This window comes from Ceratotherium simum, chromosome 20 (genome assembly GCF_057802395.1).
Source record: "Ceratotherium simum simum isolate JZ-2026a chromosome 20, ASM5780239v1, whole genome shotgun sequence".
In the NCBI taxonomy this organism is placed as follows: domain Eukaryota; kingdom Metazoa; phylum Chordata; class Mammalia; order Perissodactyla; family Rhinocerotidae; genus Ceratotherium; species Ceratotherium simum.
This window is the reverse complement of record NC_141919.1, coordinates 45,426,674-45,448,460: the sequence shown is the minus strand read 5'-3', so window position 1 is coordinate 45,448,460 and position 21,787 is coordinate 45,426,674. Positions and strand designations below refer to the sequence as shown.

Below are 21,787 nucleotides of genomic sequence, written 5' to 3'. Positions count from 1 at the left end.
TTGGAAGATTTTTCTGGTCTTCTTAAGTTGTAAAAAGTACTCTGGTTATTTCTAGTGACAAAAACTGTCTTAGTCCCATGATTCCATATCAAGGCCAGTAGTATATTAATCTGAGGAGTGTTTCCCTCCTTTTATATAGGGCATGTACTGTCTGGTGAGCCATAGTCCCCACCACTCCCTATTACTTACACCTACTTGTGTTCATTTATGGGTCATGCCTGGTCTCTTGGAGGTACCTGTGTTTGCAATTTCTACTCAAAACCTTATTTCCAGATTGAAACCTTTCAAATCAGTGGTAATAACTATAGCTCCCACTCCCATGCTTATCTTCAAGAACCCATGTGGACTGGGTAAGTAATAAGGAGTGGTGGGGACTATAGCTCACTAGACAGAATAAGTCCCATCTAAAGGGGCAGAGACACTACTCAGCTCCATCTTATTACTGCAGTTTGGAAATTCAAGTCAGATATTTACACATTTCTGATCTTTCAAGAATTTTTGTGTTAAAATCTCTATTTTAAACCCTGTTAGACAAACACTTGCCTGAGCACTAGATTTGGGCTTAGTGCTGCCATTCCTCTGACTGAGGCTAATTCAGATTGCCCTGGAGGTTATACAAAGGACCATGGGTGGATGCAGCAGGAGGCAGATTTCAGGTCGATACGAGGAAGACCTTTATAATGATATGCTGTCCCTAAAGCAGCTACTTCACGAAGCGGCGAGCTGCCAATTGCTGGAAATGTTTGGGATAGAAGCTGAATTGTCACAACAGGAGATTCCTGCATTAGGAGTGAGGAAGGACTAATTTAAGGATTCTCTTTATTGACAGCTGTACTGAGATATAATTCACGTACCCTATAATTCACCCATTTAACATGGACAGTTCAGTGGCTTTTAGTATGTTCACAGAGTTGTGCAACCACTACCATCAATTTTAAAACATTTCCGTCACCCCAAAAAGACACCCTTTAGCTGTCACTCTCTCAACCATCCATATTTCCTAGCTCTAGGCAAGCACTAATTTACTTTCTGTCTCTATAGATTTGCCTATTCTGGACATTTCATTAAAAAGGAATCATATAATATGTGGTTCTTTTGTGACCAGCTTAATGTTTTAACTTACCATAATGTTTTCAACAATTCTCCATGTCATAGCGTGTATCGTTACTTCATTTCTTTTTATTGCCAAATAATACTGTTTCATGGATATACACGTTTTATTCATCCATTCAAGTTGATAGACATTTGGGTTGTTTCCATTTATTGGCTATTATTAGTAGTGAACATTTTTGTTCACTACTAATTTTGTGTGAGCAAATGGTTACATTTCTCTTTAGCATATGTCTAGGAGTAGAATTTATTGGGTCATATGCTGATTTTGTATTTATCTTTTTGAGGAACTACCAAACTGTTTTCCCAAGTGGCTGCACCATTTTACGTTCCCACCAGCAATGTATAAGGGTTCCACTTTCTCCACATCCTTGTCAACACTTGTTATTGTCTGTCTTTTTGTATAGCCATCTTAGTGGGCATGAAGTGATATCTCATTGTGGTTTTGATTTGCATTTTCCTAATGACTGATGAGGTTGAACATATTTTCATGTGCTTGTTGGCCATTTGTATATCTTCTTGGAGAAATGTCTATTCAAATCCTTTGCCCATGTTTTGAGTTACTTGTCTTTTTATTGTTGAGTTGTAAGAGTTCTTTATATGTTCTCGATACAAGTCTCTTAGCAGATATAACATTTGCAAACATTTTTTCTTTTCTATGGGTTATCTTGTTAGTTTGTTGATGGTATCATTGGTAGCACAAAAAAATTTTCATTTTGATATATTCCAGTTTATTTATTTTTCTTTTGTTGGCTTGTGCTTTTGCTATTGTGTCTAAGAAACCAAGGTCACAAAGATTTATTCCTATGTTTTTTTTCCTGAGTTTTACAGTTTTAGTTCTTACATTTAGGTATATGATCCATTTTGAGTTGATTTTTGTATAAGGTGAGGGGTAGGGGTCCAAATTCATTCTTTTGAATGTAGAGATCCAGTTTTGTCATAGCATCATTTGTTGAAAAGATTATTTTTCCCCATTTAATTGTCTTGTTACCTTTGTCAAAAATCAGTTGGCCATAAATATAGGTGTAAATGACCATAAATTCTGGACTCTGATTCTATTCCATCAATCTTTATTTCTATCCTTTGCCAGTACTGCACAGTCTTAATTACTGTAGCTTTGTAGTAAGTATTGAAATTGGAACTGTGAGTCCTCCAAATTTGTTCTTTTTCAAACTGTTTTGGTCCCTGACATTTCTGTATAACTTTTAGGATCAGCTTGTATTACCTGCCAAAATCTCCAGTTAGGATTTTGATACAGATTGCTTTGAATCTGTAGATCAATTTGTGGAGTGTTATCATTTAACAGTATTAAGTCTTGTGAACCATGAACATGGGATGTCTTTCCACTTATTTAGATCTTTTAATTCCTTTCAACACTGGTTTGTAGTTTTCAGAGTACAAGTCTTGAATTTTTGTTAAATTTATTCCTAGGTATTTAAATCTTTTTAATACTATTGTAAATGGAATTATTTTTATAATTTTATTTTCAGATTGTTCATTGTTAGTGTATAAAAATACAATTGACTTTTTATCTTGTATCTTGTAACCTTTCTGTACTAGTTTATTAGTTCTAATAGCTTTTTAGTGAATTCCTTGGGATTTTTTTTTATACTAGATCATATCATCTGCAGATATAGTTTTACTTCTTCCTTTCCAATCAGGATACCTCTTATTTCATTTTCTTGCCTAATTTCCCTAGCACAAACTTCCAGTACAACATTGAATACAGGCGGTAAGAGGGGGCCTCCTTGTCTTGTTCCTTCCTTAGAGGGAAAGCTTTCAGTCTTTCTCCATTAAGCACGGTGGTAACTGTGGGGTTTTTTTTACGTGTGGTTTATCAGGTTGAGAAAGTTCCCTTCTATTCCTAGTTTAAGTATTTTATCATATTGGATTTTGTTAAATACTTTTTTCTTCATCTCTTGAGATGTCATGTAGTTTTTGTCCTTTATTCTATAAACGTGGTATATTACATCGATTGATTTTTGGATGTTAAACTAACGTTATATTCCTTGGATAAACCCTGTTGGTCAAGATGTATAATCTTTCTTTATATGTTGCTGAATTCAGTTTCCTAGAATTTTATTGAGGATTTTAGTGTCTGTATTCATCAGGTACACAGATATTGGTCTATAGTTTTGTTTTTTTAAAATATAATTTATATTTTTATTGTGATAAAATGTACATGACTTAAAATTTACCATTTTAATCATTTTTAGGTGCACAATTCATTGGTGTTGAGTACATTCACAATGTTGTTTAACCATCAGCACTCTCCATTTCAGTAGCTTTTTCTTCATCCCAAACAGGGACTGTGTCCCCAATCCTCTCTCCCACCAGCCCAGGGTCACTTCTATTTTACTTTCTGTCTCTATGAATTTGCCTATTTTAGGTACTTTATATAAGTGGACTCATAAGGTATTTGTCCTTTTGTGTCTGGCTTCTTTCACTTAGCATGATGTTTTCAAAATTCATTCATATTATAGCATTTATCAGAATTTCATTCCTTTTGACAGCTGAATAATATTTTATTGTATGTATATACCACGTTTTTTTATCCATTCATCTGTTGGTGGACATTGTAGTTTTCTTTGCTTGTGGTAACTCTATGTCCTTTTGAGTCTCAGGGTTATATTGGCCTCATAGGGTGAGATGGAAAGTGTTCCCTTTTATTTTTTGGAAGATTTTGTGAATGATTGGTATTCTTTAAATGTTTGGGAGAATTTATCAGTGACGTTTGGCTTTGTGGGAATTTTTTTGTAAATTACTAATTTATATCTAGTTATAGGTCTGTTCTTGAGTCAATTTCAGGAGATTTGTCTTTCTAGGAATTTTCCCATTTCATCTTAATATGTTGGCATATAGCTAGTCATAGTAATTCTTTTTATTTCTGTAAGTTCTGTAGTGGTGTCCTCTCTTTTCTTTTTGATTTTAGTAATTTTGAGTCTTCTCTCCCTTTCCTTGGTCAGTCTAGCTAAAGTTTTGTCAATTTTGTTGATCTTTTCAAAGAACCAACCTTTGATTTTGTTGATTATCTCTATTTTAAAAAATTCTTCATTTCATTTATTTCTACTCTAGTCTTTATTATTTCCTTCCTACTGTTTTTTTTTGGGGGGGGAGGGGGATTAGTTTGCTATTAAAATTCTAGTTTCTTAAGATGGAAGGCAACGTTATTTATTTGAGATCTTTTTAATACAACCATTTACAATATTAATTTTCCTGTAAGCACTGCTTTAGCTGCATTTGGCATGTTGTGTTTTCATTTTCATTCTTCTCAAACAACTTTTTAATCTTCCTTGTGATTTTTTTTCCTTGACCCACTGGTTATTTGATAGTGTGCAATTTAATTTCCACATATTTGTGAATTTCCCAAATTTCCTATTGTTGATTTCTAATATAAGACATTGTGGTCAGAGAACATACTTTGTATGACTGCAGTCCTTTTAACTTTGTTGAGGATTGTTTTATGGCCTAACATAAGATTTGTCCTGGAAAATGCTCCATGTGTACTTGAGAAGAATGTGTATTCTGCTCTTGTTGCATGGGGTGTTCTATAGATGTCTATTAGGTATAGTTGCTTCATAGTGTTCGAGTCATCTGTCTTCTTCATGATCGTCTGACTTGTGTCCATTAGTGAAAGTAGGGTATTGAGGTCTCCAACTCTTATTGTTGAGTTGTTATCTTTCACTTCAATTCTGTCAGTTTTTGCTTTGTGTATTTTGGTGCTTTGTTATTAGATGAGTATTTGTTTATGATTTTTATGTCTTCCTGATGGATTGACCCTTTTATCCATACAAAATGTCTTTCTTTATCTCTAGTAACTTTTGTTTCAGAATCTGTTTTGTCTGATATTAGTATAGTCACTCCATCTGTCTTTTAGTTACTGTTTACAAAGTATATATTTTTTCTTCCTTTCAACAAATTTGGTCTTTGATTCTAAAATGTCTTTGAATTTAAACTGCATTTTGATTGGAGTATTTAATCCACCTATATTTAATGTAATGATTAATATCTAATAATATAGGATTTACAGCATCCATTTTGCTATTTGTTATCTATATATCTTGTGTCTTTTTATTTCCTCTATGATTACTGCTTTCTTTTGTGTTAAATAGGTATTTTCTAGTGTACCATTTAAATGCCCATGTCATTTCTTTGACTATATTTTTTATTTATTTTCTCAGTGTTTGCCCTGAGGATTACAGTTACCATCTTAATTTATGACCATCTAATTCAGATGAAAAAGTCCTTAATTTCAATAGTATGGAAAAATTTTGCTCCAACGTATCTCCATTTCCTACCCCCTTTTTTATACCATTACTGTCATACAAATTATATCATGCTATGTTATAAGCCCATCAACACAATTTTATAATTATTGCTTTATGCCATTGTCTTTTAAAATAGAAGAAAAGGATTACAAACAAAAACATAATTATTTTCCCTTTTATGTTTTCTTATGAAGTTACATTTACCAGTGTTCTTTATTTCTTCATGTGAATTCAGATTACCATCTAGTGTCCTTTTCAGACTGAAGAAACTTCTTATAGAATAGATCTGCTAGTGATGAATTTCCTCGGATTTTGTTTATCTGGGAATGTCTTAATTTCACCTTCATTTTAAAGAATTTATCTGGATATGGAATTCTTGGTTGACAGTCTTTTTCTTTCAATGCTTTGAGATGTCATCCCAGTGTTTCCATGGTTTCTGATGAGAAATCAGTTTTTAATCTCATTGAAGGTTCTTTGTACATGTCATTTTTCTCTTACTACTTTTAAGATTTTCTCTTTGTCTTCAGCTTACGTCAGTTTGACTCTGATGTGTCTAGGTGTGGTTCTCCATGAATAAATTCTGCCTGGAGTTCGTTGGGCTTCTTGGATATATAGATTAATATTTTACATAATATTTGGGAAGTTTTGGCCATTATTCCTTCAAATATTTTTTTCTGCTCCTTTATCTCTCTCCTCTTCCTCTGGATTTCCCAGTATGCATATGTTGGTATACTTTATGGTGTCCCACAGGTGTCTGAGCCTCTGTTCATTTTTCTTTGGTTTTTTTTTTTCTTTCTGCTCCTCAAACTGAATACAGGTTTGCCCTGCTATCAAGTAGAGCATTCCTATGAAAACTTTCATAAACTGAAATGGCATAAAGCTAAGTAGTTATCATTCATTTATATGGGAAAAATTTTTGAGCATACTCAGACCTAAATATAGCCTACCAAAATAAATCAAGATAAAGCCAAGATGCTCACAGACACAGTTCAAAGCTATGGTGGCTTGATGCTGAGATGTTGAGTGTAGTTCCTGGGGAAGGAGCTTGGTGGCACCACTCTCACTACTCAGGGTGCATGCTGCCTCTGTAATAGTTCACTGCAAAACAAACACTGAATGTTATTTTTGCTTTTCGCCTTTTTTTGTAAGGTGATTTCTTTTGGTTAGTGAAAACAGGAAATAATGTCAGTCTTTCATAAAGCATAGTGGCGTAAAGTGAACTTTCAGATAGTTGGGGAAACTGGTAATCTCTACTGATCTATCTTCAAGTTCACTGATAACTTTTTCTGATAGCTCATATCTGTTGTTGAGTCTCTACAGTGAATTGTCAATTTTTGTACTTTGTCCCTCCAAAACTTCTAAAAATTTCCTGTTTTTATAATTTCTCTTTATTGATGGTCTCTCTTTGGTGAGATATCATTTTCTTGCTTTCCTTTAATTCTTTAGACATAGTTTCCTTAACTTTTGATTATATTTACAATAGCTGACTTAAAGTCTGTGTTTACTAAGCCCAAAATTGGGGCTTTCTCTGGGACATTTTCTCTTGGCTGCTTTTTTTCCTCTGTATGTGATAAATTTTCCTGTTTCTTTACGTATCTCATGATTTTTTTGTTAAAATTGTACAGTTAAATAACATAATAACTTGATATAATTATAATATAAATATAATAACTGGTGTCAGATACATTTTTATTATTATTTTGTTGGGTGGTTGTTGTTTTTCTTGTTGCTACTTATTTGTTTAAATTCTATAGATTCTGTACTTCTTTGTGTGGACGCTAATTTTATGGTAGCATTTTTTTTAAGTTCTTTTATTTTTTATTTTAGGCTAGCTTCATAGGGGTCAGTATAATTTAGTGTCAATGTAATTTAGTGGTCAGCCAATGATTGGTTAGAAAAAGTTTCTTAAATGCATTATCCATATGTCTTCCACCCTTTGCCAAGGGAATCTATGTGAGGAGGCATGTCATCCAACTTGTTTCAGTTTATAAGACAGCCTTGGCTTTTTCTTCCTGCTTGTACAGGGTTTCAAGGTCAGCCACTAGGGAGTGAAGGGGACCTTCTCTTTTCCTGGGTCTTTCTTGGGCCACCCTTTAAGCCCCAGGAATATGTCAGAGCTTTTCAAAGTTCCTTCTGGTCATCTAGTTCTCCAAGATTTCCTTGTAAACTCCTGGCCAGGTTCATGTTTGCCCAACTGAAATCGTAGCCTTAGGTTGCTGCTATATTGCCACCCAGTTGCTGTTGTTTTGATAGCACTCTGGGGATAGGGTTTTTTTCCCCCATGAGCTGAGCTCTTAGTCAAATTAAATACCCACGACACCCTGGGAAGAGAGATTTTCCAGGCAGCTGCTTGTTCTGACAAAATGTTGACAGTGCTCTGAGGTTGATGCTTTTAATGTAGCTCTAAAAGAGGTGTGTCCTCTATGTTGGCTACCAGGCTGCCAACTTGTTACAGCTGTGGTGCCACTAAGCTGAGAGGGAGGGCGAGTGGGAATAGCCTCAAGCTAAAATCGTAGAGACCCCACTATCTTACAGAGGTCTAGCAGTTTCCCTTAGACAATTTTCAGTTTGTTCTGGGGCTTTGATTAATTGTCAGAGTTTTGAAATGATTGCTTTTGGTTGTTTTTGCCAGCATTTTTATCATTTTTGTGGGACAGTGAAGTCGTGAAGGTTCTCGCCCTGCCATTCCGGAAGTCTGTCTCCTCTAGGATTCTATGTAGGTTAGAGAACAATGGCAAAGCAAAGAGAAGCAAAAAAGGAGCCTCTTACAGAGAAATGTTACCTTTTTCTTCTGTCTTTTTCAACATCTCTCTCTTCTCTATCCCTCCCAACCCCCATGGCTTCTCTCTGTGATGGCTTGGTATAGTGAGAAGAGTCTTGGCTTTGGCATTGGGCACTGGGCACACCTGGATTCAATTACTAGCTGTGCAACAGTAAGCAAGATATTTACTCTTCTTGAGCCTCAGTTTTCCCATATAAATTGGTGGTGTTGGCACCCATTGTCATAGAATCACAATGAAGATTAAATGAGAAAACATTTAATGAGCTTATACCAAATCTGCACGTACTAGGTACACAATAAATTATTAATATACTATTTATTATTGTTATATTCCCTTTAGTTGTTTCTCTCATATTTCATTCCTTTTTTCTTTTACTGATGTATTGTAATGAGTCCTGGTATAAAAATAGTAATTACTAGTTTTAGAAAAGTAACTTATAGAAGAAAGATAATGAAAAGAAGAAGATCATGTCTTCCCTTTGCTGTGTGATCTTAAGCAAATTATTCAGCTACTTTGAACCTTAGTTTCCTCACTTTTAAAGTGAGAATAACACTTATGTGCCTCTGATATGTTAGGGGCTTGCTTTGAGAATCAATTGAGTTCATGTACACTGTAGGCTTTGCACCATGCCCTTTATTTATTTATTTATTTATTTTTTTTATTTTATTTTTTCCCCCCAAAGCCCCAGCAGATTGTTGTATGTCATAGTTGCACATCCCTCCAGTCGCTGCATGTGGGACGCGGCCTCAGCGTGGCCGGAGAAGTGGTGCGTCCGTGCGCGCCCGGGATCAGAACCCAGGCCGCCAGCAGCGGAGCGCGAGCACTTAACCGCTAAGCCACGGGGCCGGCCCTGCACCATGCCCTTTATATAAATGTGCAGAGGCCTTTAGTTTATGAAGATAAGTATCTGGTTCTCGGGTTGGATTCGTGGGATTAGGTTTATTTTTTTTCTTTCCTTCTCAAAAAAACATAAACACAACATGTAAAATAATTTGCTTTTTATATGTGGTGCCATTTTTCCCCATCCCTTGAGTTAGAATAAATACTTTGCCATATTTATCCATTATATTGTAAATGACATATATTGTTCGTAGACTTTGGATTTAATATTTTCATTTGATTATTCACTTTGTGATCTAGGCTAAAATAGAAGAAAAGGCCATTTATGAACGCTGTGGCAGTAAAAACATGTATGTGAACATAGCAATACATACTCTTAAAAAGCTGAGAAATCAAGGTAATTTTCAATTAATCAAGTAATAAGATAAAAACTTGTGAATTACAACTGATGCTGAATGTCTTTTCTTTGTTAGCAGGGTCATTTTTAGGTGTTTAAAGTTATATATTTTTAAAATGTTGTCTTGAGTAGAATGTGCAGGAGGCATTTTTGGTTGAAAATAACAAATTAGGTTTGAAATTGGATATATAACCTCATTGAAAGACGTTATCACTGAGATATTTAAATTTGGTTTTAGTTATAAGAGTAACTTACCTCATGTGGAATAGTATTTCTCAACTTTTCTTTTTTTAAATTTTTGTCTCCCTAAGAAATCTTTTTAGACATTGTTTTTTCTATCACCCCCCCACACACACACACGCAATAAAATTAAGTGCTGAGGGATAATATTTTGTCAGGTAAGGTTGAGTTGTGGAGAGCCACATACTGTTGTAATATCTAAGATTTTTTTCATTCCTGCAGAGCCAATTTTGCTCCCTTGGGAGCAATACCACCCCATAAAGAATGCATAGAATAACTCAAATAAACTAGAAAAGCATTGGGGGAAAAAAAACAGCCCAAGACAACTGTTTCCCAAATCTCTTATATAGACTCTTCTACATATGACTGTAGAGAATGTATGTAATTTTAATAATTTTAATGATTGCAATAATTTATATATATATATAATTTGTCTAACTTTTTTCACTGAATAAGGTATCATAGAGGTCTTTAGTCAGCTAATCTAGAATCTAGGTTAACATCTAGATCTATATCATACATCTTCATGGCTACATGATACTCTATTGTATAGAACCTATACTAGAGATATTCCATTATGTGGAATCTATGATATAGATGAACCATATGCATTTGAGTATATGGGTTGCTTACATTTTTTTCTACCATAAATTCTGGGATCAGTATAAGTGTGGACTCCGTCATTTCCTCATGCCCGAGCATTTGTATCCTTAGCATAAATTCCTGTGCACAGAGAAGCTAGCAGAAGGGTCTGCATGTTTAAAATTGGTAACTATTGTTAACAGCCCCCAGAAAGGGTTTGTCCACTTACATTCCCTGCCAATAAGGTAGGAGTCTACATGTTTTTCCTCACACCTTGCTGAACTTTACCATTGATTCTCTCTTGGGATGCAAAGGTATAGACCAAAAATAAAGTTATTTTCGTCTTTTTTTATTACTATGAAGTTGAAGACTTTCCTTTTTTTCTTCTTCTTCTTTCTCTCTCTTTAAATTCCCTGTTCGCATCCGTCTGCCCCCGTTTGTAATTGGCTTATTCGTTTGGGACTTTCTGCCCCTTCTGTTCAGTTTGTCATGTGCTTCACCTTATTGGTGAAGTTTTTTTATAATATAGAAGTTATTTTCAGTGTGTAATCAGTCTCCTCCTTTTTGGGTTCTGGGTTTTGTGTCACGCTTAGAAAGGCTATTCCAATCTCCAATCCAAGAATATAAAAACTGATCATCTGTGATTTCATTATGGCATTTTCTTATGTACACTTTAAGTAGACTTAAATACATGTATTAAAATACACAAATTCTCTTAGCTTAGTATTTTCATGGTGTTTTAGCTTTTCCCTCTTCATTTTAATTATAGCACACAGAGATAGAACATAGAGATCTGAGTAGATATTTTAAATATTCCCAAAGGAGGTAGAAATGGTTTGCAAGCTGTTACAGTTGTGGCAAATTATGATGTAAAACTCATTGACTCAAATTTAGACATACTTCATCCAGTATTTAAAATGTATTATTTTTGGCAAATATGAGATTCTGACCATTTTAGTAGTTCACAAGATTTAACTTGTTCCCCAACTTGGAACTGGTTATGAGGATGTTTGGTCTCACATGTTGTGTACTTGTTTTAAGATAGGAACAAGTATTTTACTATGCCATAGACCTTTGTGTGTGTGTGTGTGTGTGTGTGTGAGGAAGATAGGCCCTGAGCTAACATCCGTTGCCAATCTTCCTCTTTTTGCTTGAGGAAGATGGTCCCTGACCTACCATCTGTGCCTGTCTTCCTCTGTTTTGTATGTGGGATGCCGCCACAGCATGGCTTGATGAGCACTGCGTAGGTCCACGCCTGGGATCTGAATCTGTGAACCCTGGGCCACCAAAGTGGAGCACGTGAACTTAACCACTGCATCACCGGGCCAGCCCCCATAGACCTTTTTTATGTTGTATATGTTTTTATGAAACAGACAAGTTCATGATCTCAGGAGAAAAGCTCTTGTGTGTTTTAGATGTGTCAAGAAGCAGTAATGACAACAAGACAACTGGATTGAAAAAGAATGAAAAGAAAAATGGTAAGCTTTCTGTAATCATGATAGGTCCTTGTAATTGTTACCTTAAAGGGGAAGTAAATTTGATATAATGCAATTATTAAACTAATGTGTTTATGAAGGATCAGCTGCATACCATGCATATTTGATATCCTTTTTAAAAATTAGTACATATAGAAGAAAAAATAGACTTTTATTTAAGCAATATTTGGATTGACTTCTCAACGTGTTTTTTTTTTTGATAACATATATCCGGTCAGCAAGAATAGTGCTTCTCAAACTTTACACGTATGGAATCACCTGGGAATCTTGTTAAAATGCAGATTCTGATTCCATAAGTCTGGGAATAGCCTCAAAGCCTGATTTTATAACAAGCTCCCAGGAGCAGGGAGCTCGAGCAAAGGAGTTACTTGAATGTGGTTGTATTTGAATAAAACCAGATGGTAGTGCTCCTCCTCTAAGAGAGCCTTATGTATAAGAAACGAAACAAAGTAGGTGCTTTTAGAATCTCCTAAGACTTCTCATACAGTAGAATTTTTCCTTTTACAAAGGGGTTTGCGAAAGAGTGTCTAGCAAATTCTGCTCGAGTTTTAAATAAGAAATTAGAGAAACTTTCTTAAGAATCCATTAGAGTGAGGGGCTCCGAGCCTGGGTTAATGATGTTGGAAAGAGATCCTTGAACTTGAGCTGCTTTGCCCTTGTGCGAGTCATCATGATTCCAATTGTTTTCCGCTGGGAAGGTTTTCCACTGTTCCTATCTGGGCGAGTGTTAAGAATCAATCAGCATGATTGGAACAGAAGACCTGGGTTTGTGCATCACCTGCGCTGCATAACCTGGGTCTCGGGTCCCCGCCTTTCTGAGCCTCATTTCCCTCCTCTGTAACAATGAAGTCAGTATATTCACCTTTCTAGGTTAATGCAAAGTTTAAGTCAAAATCCCTAGAGCAGTTTTTGGCATGCATAGTATACACCATCTGTGACTGATACAGTTCTTCCTCTCTCTTCTTTCCGCCAAAGCAAAGAACGTCACGTAGTGCGGGGAATGACACTGATTTCTTTTGTTGTTGTTGAAGGATATGAAGACTTGGGTTCTTTTAGGCTACCACCTTACTTAACGTTAATCAGAATCCTACCATTTCATATCTGAAAGGGTTAGGAGACTGTTACCGCTACTTAAAAAGAAAAAAATGCTATTTAAATTTTATTAAACAGCGTTTCTTTGTTTTTAGTGCTCACAGGAATTAGTCTCTACAGACGTCTTAAAGACTACCTTCTAACTGAAGAAGACTTACATAAAAATAACTACCCCCAACCCAACCCTGACAAACCAGGAAGTGTTCTTTTAAACCCAAGCATGACAAAAACTCTTGTAAATGATGGTAAGTGGTTGGGACTGAAAATTATCCTTTCTGCATCCTAAGACTAGACCCCTAACAGTTATTTCCTTTTCCATTCCATTTCATTTCGTTTCCATTGTCCAAGTACTTTATTTGCATGATCTATTTTATTAAATCTTCTTAGCAACCATTTCAGGTGGGTACTGTCATTACCTCCATTTAGGAGGCTCAGAGAGGTCAAATAACTTGTCACAGGTCACTCTGAAAATAAGTGGTGGAGCTGGGATTTGAACCTGAGGCGTCTGACTCTGGAGTTCCTATAGTTCACCACCATTCATATCCATGCGCAATGCCACGTTTTGAATACTTCACACTCTTTCTTTAGAAATTTTTACAAAAAGATTTATAATTAGTCTTATTATTTTGCATTTGCTCCAAATACTGGGCATAGTTAGCTGATATTGATCCCCAACCCCTCCAAAAAAAGAGAAAAAGAGAAAATAGAATATTTAACATCATAACTGTGAAATCTTAGGTCCATTGGAGTTTGAAATACAGTTCTAGAAATATTTTTCAGTGACTAGAAAATACTTACCTTCATCTTTTGGATTTGAGAACTTCTTGCAGGACTATCCTCACCATTTGCTTTACTTTTTTTTTTCCCCACCCTCTCAGTGGAAGGCAGTACACTTAGCAGTTAAGAACATGGCTTCTGAAGGAGAAACTTAGGCAAATGTGGTTTGGATGCTGGATAGGTCATTTGACCTCTCCCAGCCTCAGTTTTCCCATTCTGAATAGTGGGATAATGGTAGCTATGCCATCAGGCTGTTGTGAGAATCAGTTAAAAGAATGCATGTCGGGCCGGCCCCGTGGCTTAGTGGTTAAGTGCGTGCGCTCTGCTGCCGGCGGCCCGGGTTCGGATCCCGGGCGCGCACCGACGCACTGCTTCTCCAGCCATGCTGAGGCCAGGTCCCACATACAGCAACTAGAAGGATGTGCAGCTATGACATACAACTATCTACTGGGGCTTTGGGGGGAAAATAAATAAATAAAAATTATAAAAAAATAAAGAATGCATGTGAAGTGCTTGGCCCCGTGCCTGCCTCAGAGTCTCATATAGACACTCAGAAGAGTTGCTATCCTCACCATCAGAACCAGTCTGAGGGTTGTTAATAAAAAACAAATACTCATAAATGGGTCTAGCAAAAAGCCCAGCTATACTCTCAATGACTTAATAAACATACAGATCACTGTGTGTCTGAAAGGGATAAAATAATGAAGAAGACATGGGTCCTATTCCAGTAGCTCCCGTGTCCTGGGGTGGATGACTAATCAAGTTGGCTATAGTCCAGTCGTGGTGCTAAAACCGCTGGCATTGGGCTGACTCTGGAGACAGGCAGGGGTCTGCCTATGTGTGAGGGTGCAGCCGGGGTGCAGGGAGCCGGTCACCCGCAAGTATTCCCTCGAGTAATCCTCTGTTTCTGTTCCTTCGTGATCACACTGGGTGTGTGCTCACTACGGATCGAGAATGCAAAGGTGAGACCCTGCCTTTGAGTCCCTTTTTCTTGTCTCCCCCATCTTTTCCTGAATAATTCTACCTCTTGTTCTGTTTTAGCTTCTAAGAAGATATGTCTTCGATGTGGGAAAATATATGATGTGACTTCCGGAGGCAGACACGGCAGCGGGGAGGAATGTAACTACCACTTCGGCGGAGTGTTGAGTCAGAAAGGCAAGTATTTGGTAGTTCTGTTTCATTTATTTGACACACCAGTGCCACAGTTGTTCAGAGAAAAGTGGAGTAAAGAATTCAGTTCAATATACATTTGTTAAACGCAGTCCAGTAGAGACACACTGGATCGACAGTGAAGTTTCAGTTACAAACACCTACTTCTGACCATCCCTTATTACCCTTGCAGCTCACGGGCTCTGGAACTCTCAGGTGAGGACAATTCTTCTGCCTCTTTAAACCCTCAAGTCAATCAGCTACCTCCTGACTCACCTGCTTGCCGCATGCCAGCATTGTGATAATTTCATTGCCAATAGCTTTAATTCCTTGCACTGAGTGAAGATGGACACTTGATTCCTCGCCCCACCAGCCACCATGTCTTTTCCAGCACAGTCAGTTCCCTACAGTCCACTCAGCTGGGTTTTTTCCCACTTAAAGGAAAAACCTGAGCGCCATCGTCGTCTCACCTTTGTGCACCCTTTCATTTAAGCAGCATGCGCCTCTCATTTTTCTCCGTCTACAGCTTCTATCCCAAACCTGTCTCTTCTCCACCACCCAGGTCCAAACCTTCGCCTCTGTCCTCTGTTACTGCAGCATCCTCCTTCCCGGTCTCACTGCTTCTACTGTGTTCTTTTCTCTCTCCACCACCCCCCACCCTATTTTTTACCCAACAACACCCAGAATCTTTTTTTTACATCACATTTCTATTCACGCTGCTCCACTGCTTTAATTAAAACCCTTCAATTCTTTTGTCAACCCTGCCTAATTTAGCCTCTGCCCCCCCATCTTCTAGCCTTTCCATTGTTGTCTTTGCCCAACGCTGGCCAACTTCCTGGGGCCGTCTTAACCTCTGTTCCCTCTGTTTTTCATGTGGCTGTTCCCTTCTTATCCTTTAGGTCTCTGCTTAAATATTACCTCCTCCAAGTGCTTTCCCAACCCCACTGTCTAAAATAGGCCCTGCCTCTTCTATCGCAGCTCCCTATCTCTTCCTTCACAGCACCTAACTACATTTTGTCATGATTTAGTAACTTATCTGCCGTCTCCAAAAGACTGTAAGCTTTTGGAGGAACACCCATCTTTTTTTCTCCCTATTGTCTCCCCAGCACTTAGCATAGTACCTAATAGATAGGCCATCAATAAACATTTGGATAGACGGGTGGACAGATGAATTATTAATGTAGATGTGGACGTGAATACGGATGATATAGTAATAAATGCCATGAAGGAAATAAAGCAGAGCAAAGGAAATAGAGAGGAAGAGTGGGTATGATTGAGTGACAGAATAAATACATGAATAAATAATATAGTAAGGTAAACTCAGGCAAGTTTGACCCGCATGTTTAAAGCATGGAGGGCTTGGTTTTGGAGGGTAGGTGACTGTGAATTCTGAAGAAGAACAAAGAGGGAAGACACTGAACAAGAGTAAGTGTAGCAGGCAGACCAGATGAGCTAACGAGACCACACAGCGTAATGAACAGAACGGGCACTTTGGAGCCGGCAGACCTGAGATTTGGGGCTGTTTTTTCACCTGCTTTCTCTGAGATGTTAGGCAGTTTACTAAGCTCCCTGAGCTAGTGTTACGACGTTCATAGAATGAGCTTTGTGTGGCAATTCAGTGAGCTGACAGGTCAGATTCCTGGCATATAAGGAATGCTCTGTTAATGCTGGTTCTCAGCCTCCCTTTCTCATCACTGGAGAAGGCAAGATAAAGCTATGTGGTGCCAAGATGAGATGAGTAATAAAAGGTTGGTAAAGCCAGAGCCTGCAGTGCCAGCCTGAAAAATTTGCATTTGATCAGTAATGTATAAGTGAACCACTTGAGGAAAGTGATATAATGAAAATGTGCTTTGGGAAGATCAATCTAACCACACTGTATAGGAAAACTGGTGCAGAAACCACTGGAGGTAGAGCTATTTATTAGGGAACAGTTGGGAGAACATTACCTTGGGCCGTAGCGAAGAACGGCTCAGGGTGGATAAGAGTACAGATGAGATAGAAGATGGGAGGGGGATAAGAAAAGAGATATGAAAGTTTGGGATTATTGCTGTGAAAATGCAAAGTTCCTTCAGCAAGGGTGCGAAGGAAGGGGGCGTCAGGATTTTGGAGGTCCAGCCAAGGTTGGAGACAACATCTGTGTTGTGGTCTCAGTCTACGTGACTGGGTGATGTTTCTTGGGTCAGATCCACAGCTCAGATACAGGAAGGGAGAAGGTGGTAGTTGGACCCCATCATCTAGAGGGCTCCAGCAGAGAGAAAAGGTCAGGGAGTAGAAGATGTTGAGAGGATGGTTAAAGTGGAGTCAAAGCCCACCAAGAAGTGACGCCAGAGGGGAGCTGAGTGACCAGGGCAAAGGATGGAGGAAGGGGGGAGGAAGGAGATGAAAGGTGTTGAGTACATTGGTAATTGTAATTCACCTTCAGAGTGCAACCCCTAAGAACTCTGCTTCCAGGAGTCGATTTTCCTGTTCATTGTGTTAAATCTAAGTAACACGAGATCACTTGTACAGCAGAGTCCTTAAAGGGCTTTGGGGGTAAGATAAGACACATGCTCTGGGAGTCAGTCACTCCGCCTTGTTAAGCCTGCTTGTTTTGATTTTTATTTTTTGGTTGATTTGCAGTCCTCCGTGGCTTAGAAGCATGGTATAGCTGCTGTGAAGGTGGCCTTGAATCTCCTGGGTGTCAGGTTGCCAAGGTAGGGCGCATCGCCCAGAGTGCTGCTTATTTCAAACTGGAGTTGCTGCCTCCAGCACAGACCTTGGGGATCGCTAAGCATTTGAAAGAATTAATTAGTTAATTTTCAGTTGATGAAATTTTTGTGAGCTTACTCGCTCTTGCAACAACATACAGTAATTGATTTGGCAATGTTTATTTCAGCTTCACACTCATGACCAAAAAGAAAGCCTAGAGGGCTTCGTGAAGACTTTAGTCAAGTTCCCACCCCGTGACGGTAATCACGGTGTTTTTGCTGTGAATTGTGAGGTGGTAGGTTGGCTTTATATCTTACCTTATTGCTGTATTTAAAACCAAATGATTGTGGAGAGCTCTATGTTGTACAAAGCACTTTTCTAGGCTTATCCCTCAATCCCACATAGCTCTGTGATATTGTTCACGTATTTTCAGATGCAGCAACCGAAGCTGAAAAGAGTCAGGTGACTTGGCAGAACTTAGTAAGTGACAGAGCCAGGAACTGGTCCATGATCCTCTTGTTGTTTGTTTAATTTTTCTTTATATTTAACCAGTGGTGGTTCTCCTTATCAAACTGCTGAATTTATGTGGTTGGGAAATGTTATGAATACTACTGTTAGCCCCCAAATCAGCATAAGAGCTTTGATAAAATTTTTAAAACTATTGTTTATAGAGACAGTAAAATATTGATAGAGATTTATCTTTCTTTATATGAGAATCAATACCTAAAAGTGGGGAAAAAACAGAACTTGGAATCATGAGACCTGGGAAACTCCACCTCTTCCAGCTGAGGCCTCTGAGCAAGTCTCCTCTATGCTCTAATGTGTAAATTAAGGGGTTAACAATAAGTCCACAGTGACCAGGAGAGTCAGATACATTAACATACAGGAGAGCGCTTTGTATGTGTCAAACATCATGCCAACAGTTGTCTTTAACAAAACATATAAAATTAAAATTTTATTCCCTGCAGTATATTTAGAAAGCAGATTTATGGAGTTTGTTTAATTATAATAAATATTGAAGGGCAGTGTTCAGTTTTAAGCTTAGATCTTTAACTGGAAACAACGTAGGCTACTTCTGGCTGAAAAATCAAACATCACTGCTGTATTGTCCTCTCGCAAGCCAGGATTATATAGCTATGAGGCATAACTGTATAGACCTTTTCTTTTTGTCACTCAACAAGGTCTATAACTGCATTGTCTAATATGGTAGCCACTAGCCACAAGGGGCTATTTAATTTTAAGTAAGTTAAAATTAAGTAAAGTTAAAATTCAGTTCCTCAGTCACACCAGCCATATTTCACATACACAGTAGCCACATATGGCTAGTGGCTACCATTTTGGACAGCACAGAAGGAGAACATGTCATCATCACAGGAGGTTCTGTTGGATAGCACTGATCTCTAATAAAAATAACTATAAGGCATGGGCCGGCCCAGTGGGCAGCGGTTAAGTGCACACACTTTGCTGCAGTGTCCTAGGGTTTGGATCCCGGGCGCGCACCGACGCACCGCTTGTCAAGCCATGCTATGGCGGCGTCCCATATAAAGTAGAGGAAGATGGGCACGGATGTTAGCCCAGCACCAGTCTTCCTCAGAAAAAGAGGAGGATTGGCAACAGATGTTACCTCAGGGCTGATCTTCCTCACAAAAAATAAAAATAAAAAAATAATACTTGTAAGGCTAAGCCAAGGAAATGAAATTATTCTATTAGCAGAAATATTATTGAGGAGAAAATGAAAGCTTGGAACGTCTTTTATGAGGCTGTCAGACCCACTGACTGGCTTTTGTTAGCAAACTGAATGATATGATTAAATTGTATATTCTAGTTAGAAATATTCCTTTAAGATATTCCAAATGTGGGGCCGGCCCGGTGGCATAGTGGTTCAGTTCGCGTGCTCCGCTTTGGCGGCCCGGGGTTCGCACGTTCGATCCCGGGCGTGGACCTACATACCACTCATCAAGCCATGCTGTGGCGGCGTCCCATATACAAAATAGAGGAAGATGGGCCCAGATGTTAGCTCAGGGCTAATCTTCCTCACCAGAAAAAAAAATATATATATATATATATATATATATGTGTGTGTATGTTTACTCAATATGATATATAAATTTAGTATTTTCCCTTTATAGTGCTATACAGCCAAAGGTTTGGAACTTACTCGAGTGACAGTGGTTGATCCCAGCCTCCAGGTGGTCTATGATACATTTGTGAAAGCAGATGAAGAAGTCATCGACTATAACACTAGGTATGCATTATATAATGGCATTTGTTCTTGAGACAGTACAGCATTCAACATACAGTTTATGTGGAGTGTTGGCTTAGGTCCTTTTATTGGAATCAGCTTTAGAGAATCAGTTACACTATTTTCATTTCATTCATTCATTCATTCAAAAACATATTTTACTGAGTATCTGCTGAAGTTATGCAGACACTGTGCTAGGCCCTGGATTACAACCCTAAGTAAGAGACAAAACCTCAGCCCTCATGGTGTTGGAGGGGTGGGCAGGAGGTTAGAGTGATAGGCAAAAATATGGAATACGTTATTTTATTCATTCATTTGTTCAAACATTAATTGGTTCCTTCTGAAAAATACCATATTATTATTCCATTAAGTAAGAATTTCTGTAATCTTGTAGCCATGTCCTTGAGTATACATAGCTTTGATATGGCGTGCAGAATACTGGTTCAGTGCAAATTCTATTTTATTAATCATTAAAGTGTGACATATTTCTCATTGAAACTCAGTGCTGACTTGAGATGGTACAATATAGATGGCCTTTAATTTTTAAAAACCTCATATGAAACACCAGTGATATCATTGATCAGTTTAAATTTGTTTCCTAAGGCGTATGAGCCATATGACATATGTTTATATATTTATTTAGATATAAAATAGAAGGCACTGATCTTATTCTAGAGTGAAAATTTAGAAGTGTTTATTACTGGTGTGATTGTATTTATTGTTCAATTTTCTTTAAATAACAAACTTCCCAGTGGCACTAAAAATATGACTTGTTTAGATATATAAACAAATATGACTTGTACACACACACATACCATATATATGGTATATACCACACATATATACCATCAACACCCTATATGTAGTATATATAATACGTATTATATAATATGTATGTATGTCTATAATTTTGGAACACAGTAAGATGGCCATGTAAATTAAAAGTTGCTTTGATGATAAATATTGAGCATAATTATAGAGAATTGTGTTAAAAAGCATTTTTTTAACCTAAATTCCCTCACAGTTCAGAAAAATTGTTCTATTCATAAAAACAGTAAAGGTTGCTGTTATCAGAAATGGATTTTGTGTATTAATCTCTCTCATGACCTCATTGATTTTTTTTTTTCCTACTCATCTTGGCCATATCCTAACAGCCTCATCTATTGTATTTTTTTTTCAGCTTTATTGAGGTAAAACTGACAAAATTAATTGTAATATATTTATTTTACTCTTACTGGTTTAGTGGGATCTTCCCTAACTCCTTTTTGGGGCAAGTCAGGAAATACTTTGGTAATTATTGATAATTCATAGTGGCAAAGTGATAACTGAAGGCCTTGCATTATAAATAAAAGAACCTTTGAATCTTAAAAACAAACTTAAAATGCATTCAATGCATTGCATTTTTTTTTAATGTTTAAAAATAAACCCAAGTACTCCATCCATCATAATTATCTCTTAATCCAAATATTTGATTAACTACGTATTATATTCTGTAATTAAGCCAAATGATGGAATCAGGTATCTTTTGCTCCCTTAAAGGAGACAGTAATATCAACATATAGTTTAAGTTGAAAATACCTTTGCGTTACTTTTATCTCTTGCTTTTCTCCTAAATTGCAGTGAAGCACAGCAGTCATCATGTTTCTGAACGTTTATTTAGTAGTGCTTCGTGAAAGTCATTAGAGTAGACGGTTTCCTGCATATATTTTCACTGAGTCCTCATAAACCATTAAGATTGGTAATTAACCCTACTTTACAGATGAGAAGACTGAGACCAGAAGGTTAACTTGCTGAAAATCAAATATAGTAAATGGCAGAGTCATAGCATAGTCCAAACCCAGGTCATCCGCCTAGGGCTCCATCTGCTCTTCATGCTACCCACAGACCATCCTTAGGCTACTTTAATGCGAGATAGGCAACCACACTAAACTGTACTTGATAAAACTCAGATTATACAAAGATCAGAGTTCAAAAGGAACTCGATGAACTTGTAATAATGTCTTCCCCTCAGCCTCACATTGTTGATCCAAATTACAAATTTTACCAGGTTACCATGATAACCTAGTAAAGGGGTAGTTGACAGTCATAGAAGTAAGATCTTTGTTATGTTCAGCAAATGTTTG

General features: G+C 37.4%; 1 protein-coding gene across 4 annotated transcripts in view; it reads left to right on the top strand.

Annotated features, from left to right (window-relative positions):
- Positions 1–21,787, top strand: part of LOC147914449 (RNA exonuclease 1 homolog) — a 35,869-nt gene that overhangs the window by 9,103 nt on the left and 4,979 nt on the right. For 3 of the 4 annotated variants that reach the window (XM_087444699.1, XM_087444697.1, XM_087444698.1), the window contains 7 exons: positions 9,302–9,398; positions 11,636–11,698; positions 12,904–13,053; positions 14,627–14,740; positions 17,354–17,427; positions 17,610–17,717; positions 19,552–19,667. In XM_087444699.1, coding sequence (XP_087300825.1) covers positions 9,302–9,398; positions 11,636–11,698; positions 12,904–13,053; positions 14,627–14,740; positions 17,354–17,427; positions 17,610–17,717; positions 19,552–19,667 — 722 coding nt within the window. The remainder of the gene's footprint in view (positions 1–9,301; positions 9,399–11,635; positions 11,699–12,903; positions 13,054–14,626; positions 14,741–17,353; positions 17,428–17,609; positions 17,718–19,551; positions 19,668–21,787) is intronic. The other variant, XM_087444696.1, reaches the window with a different exon arrangement.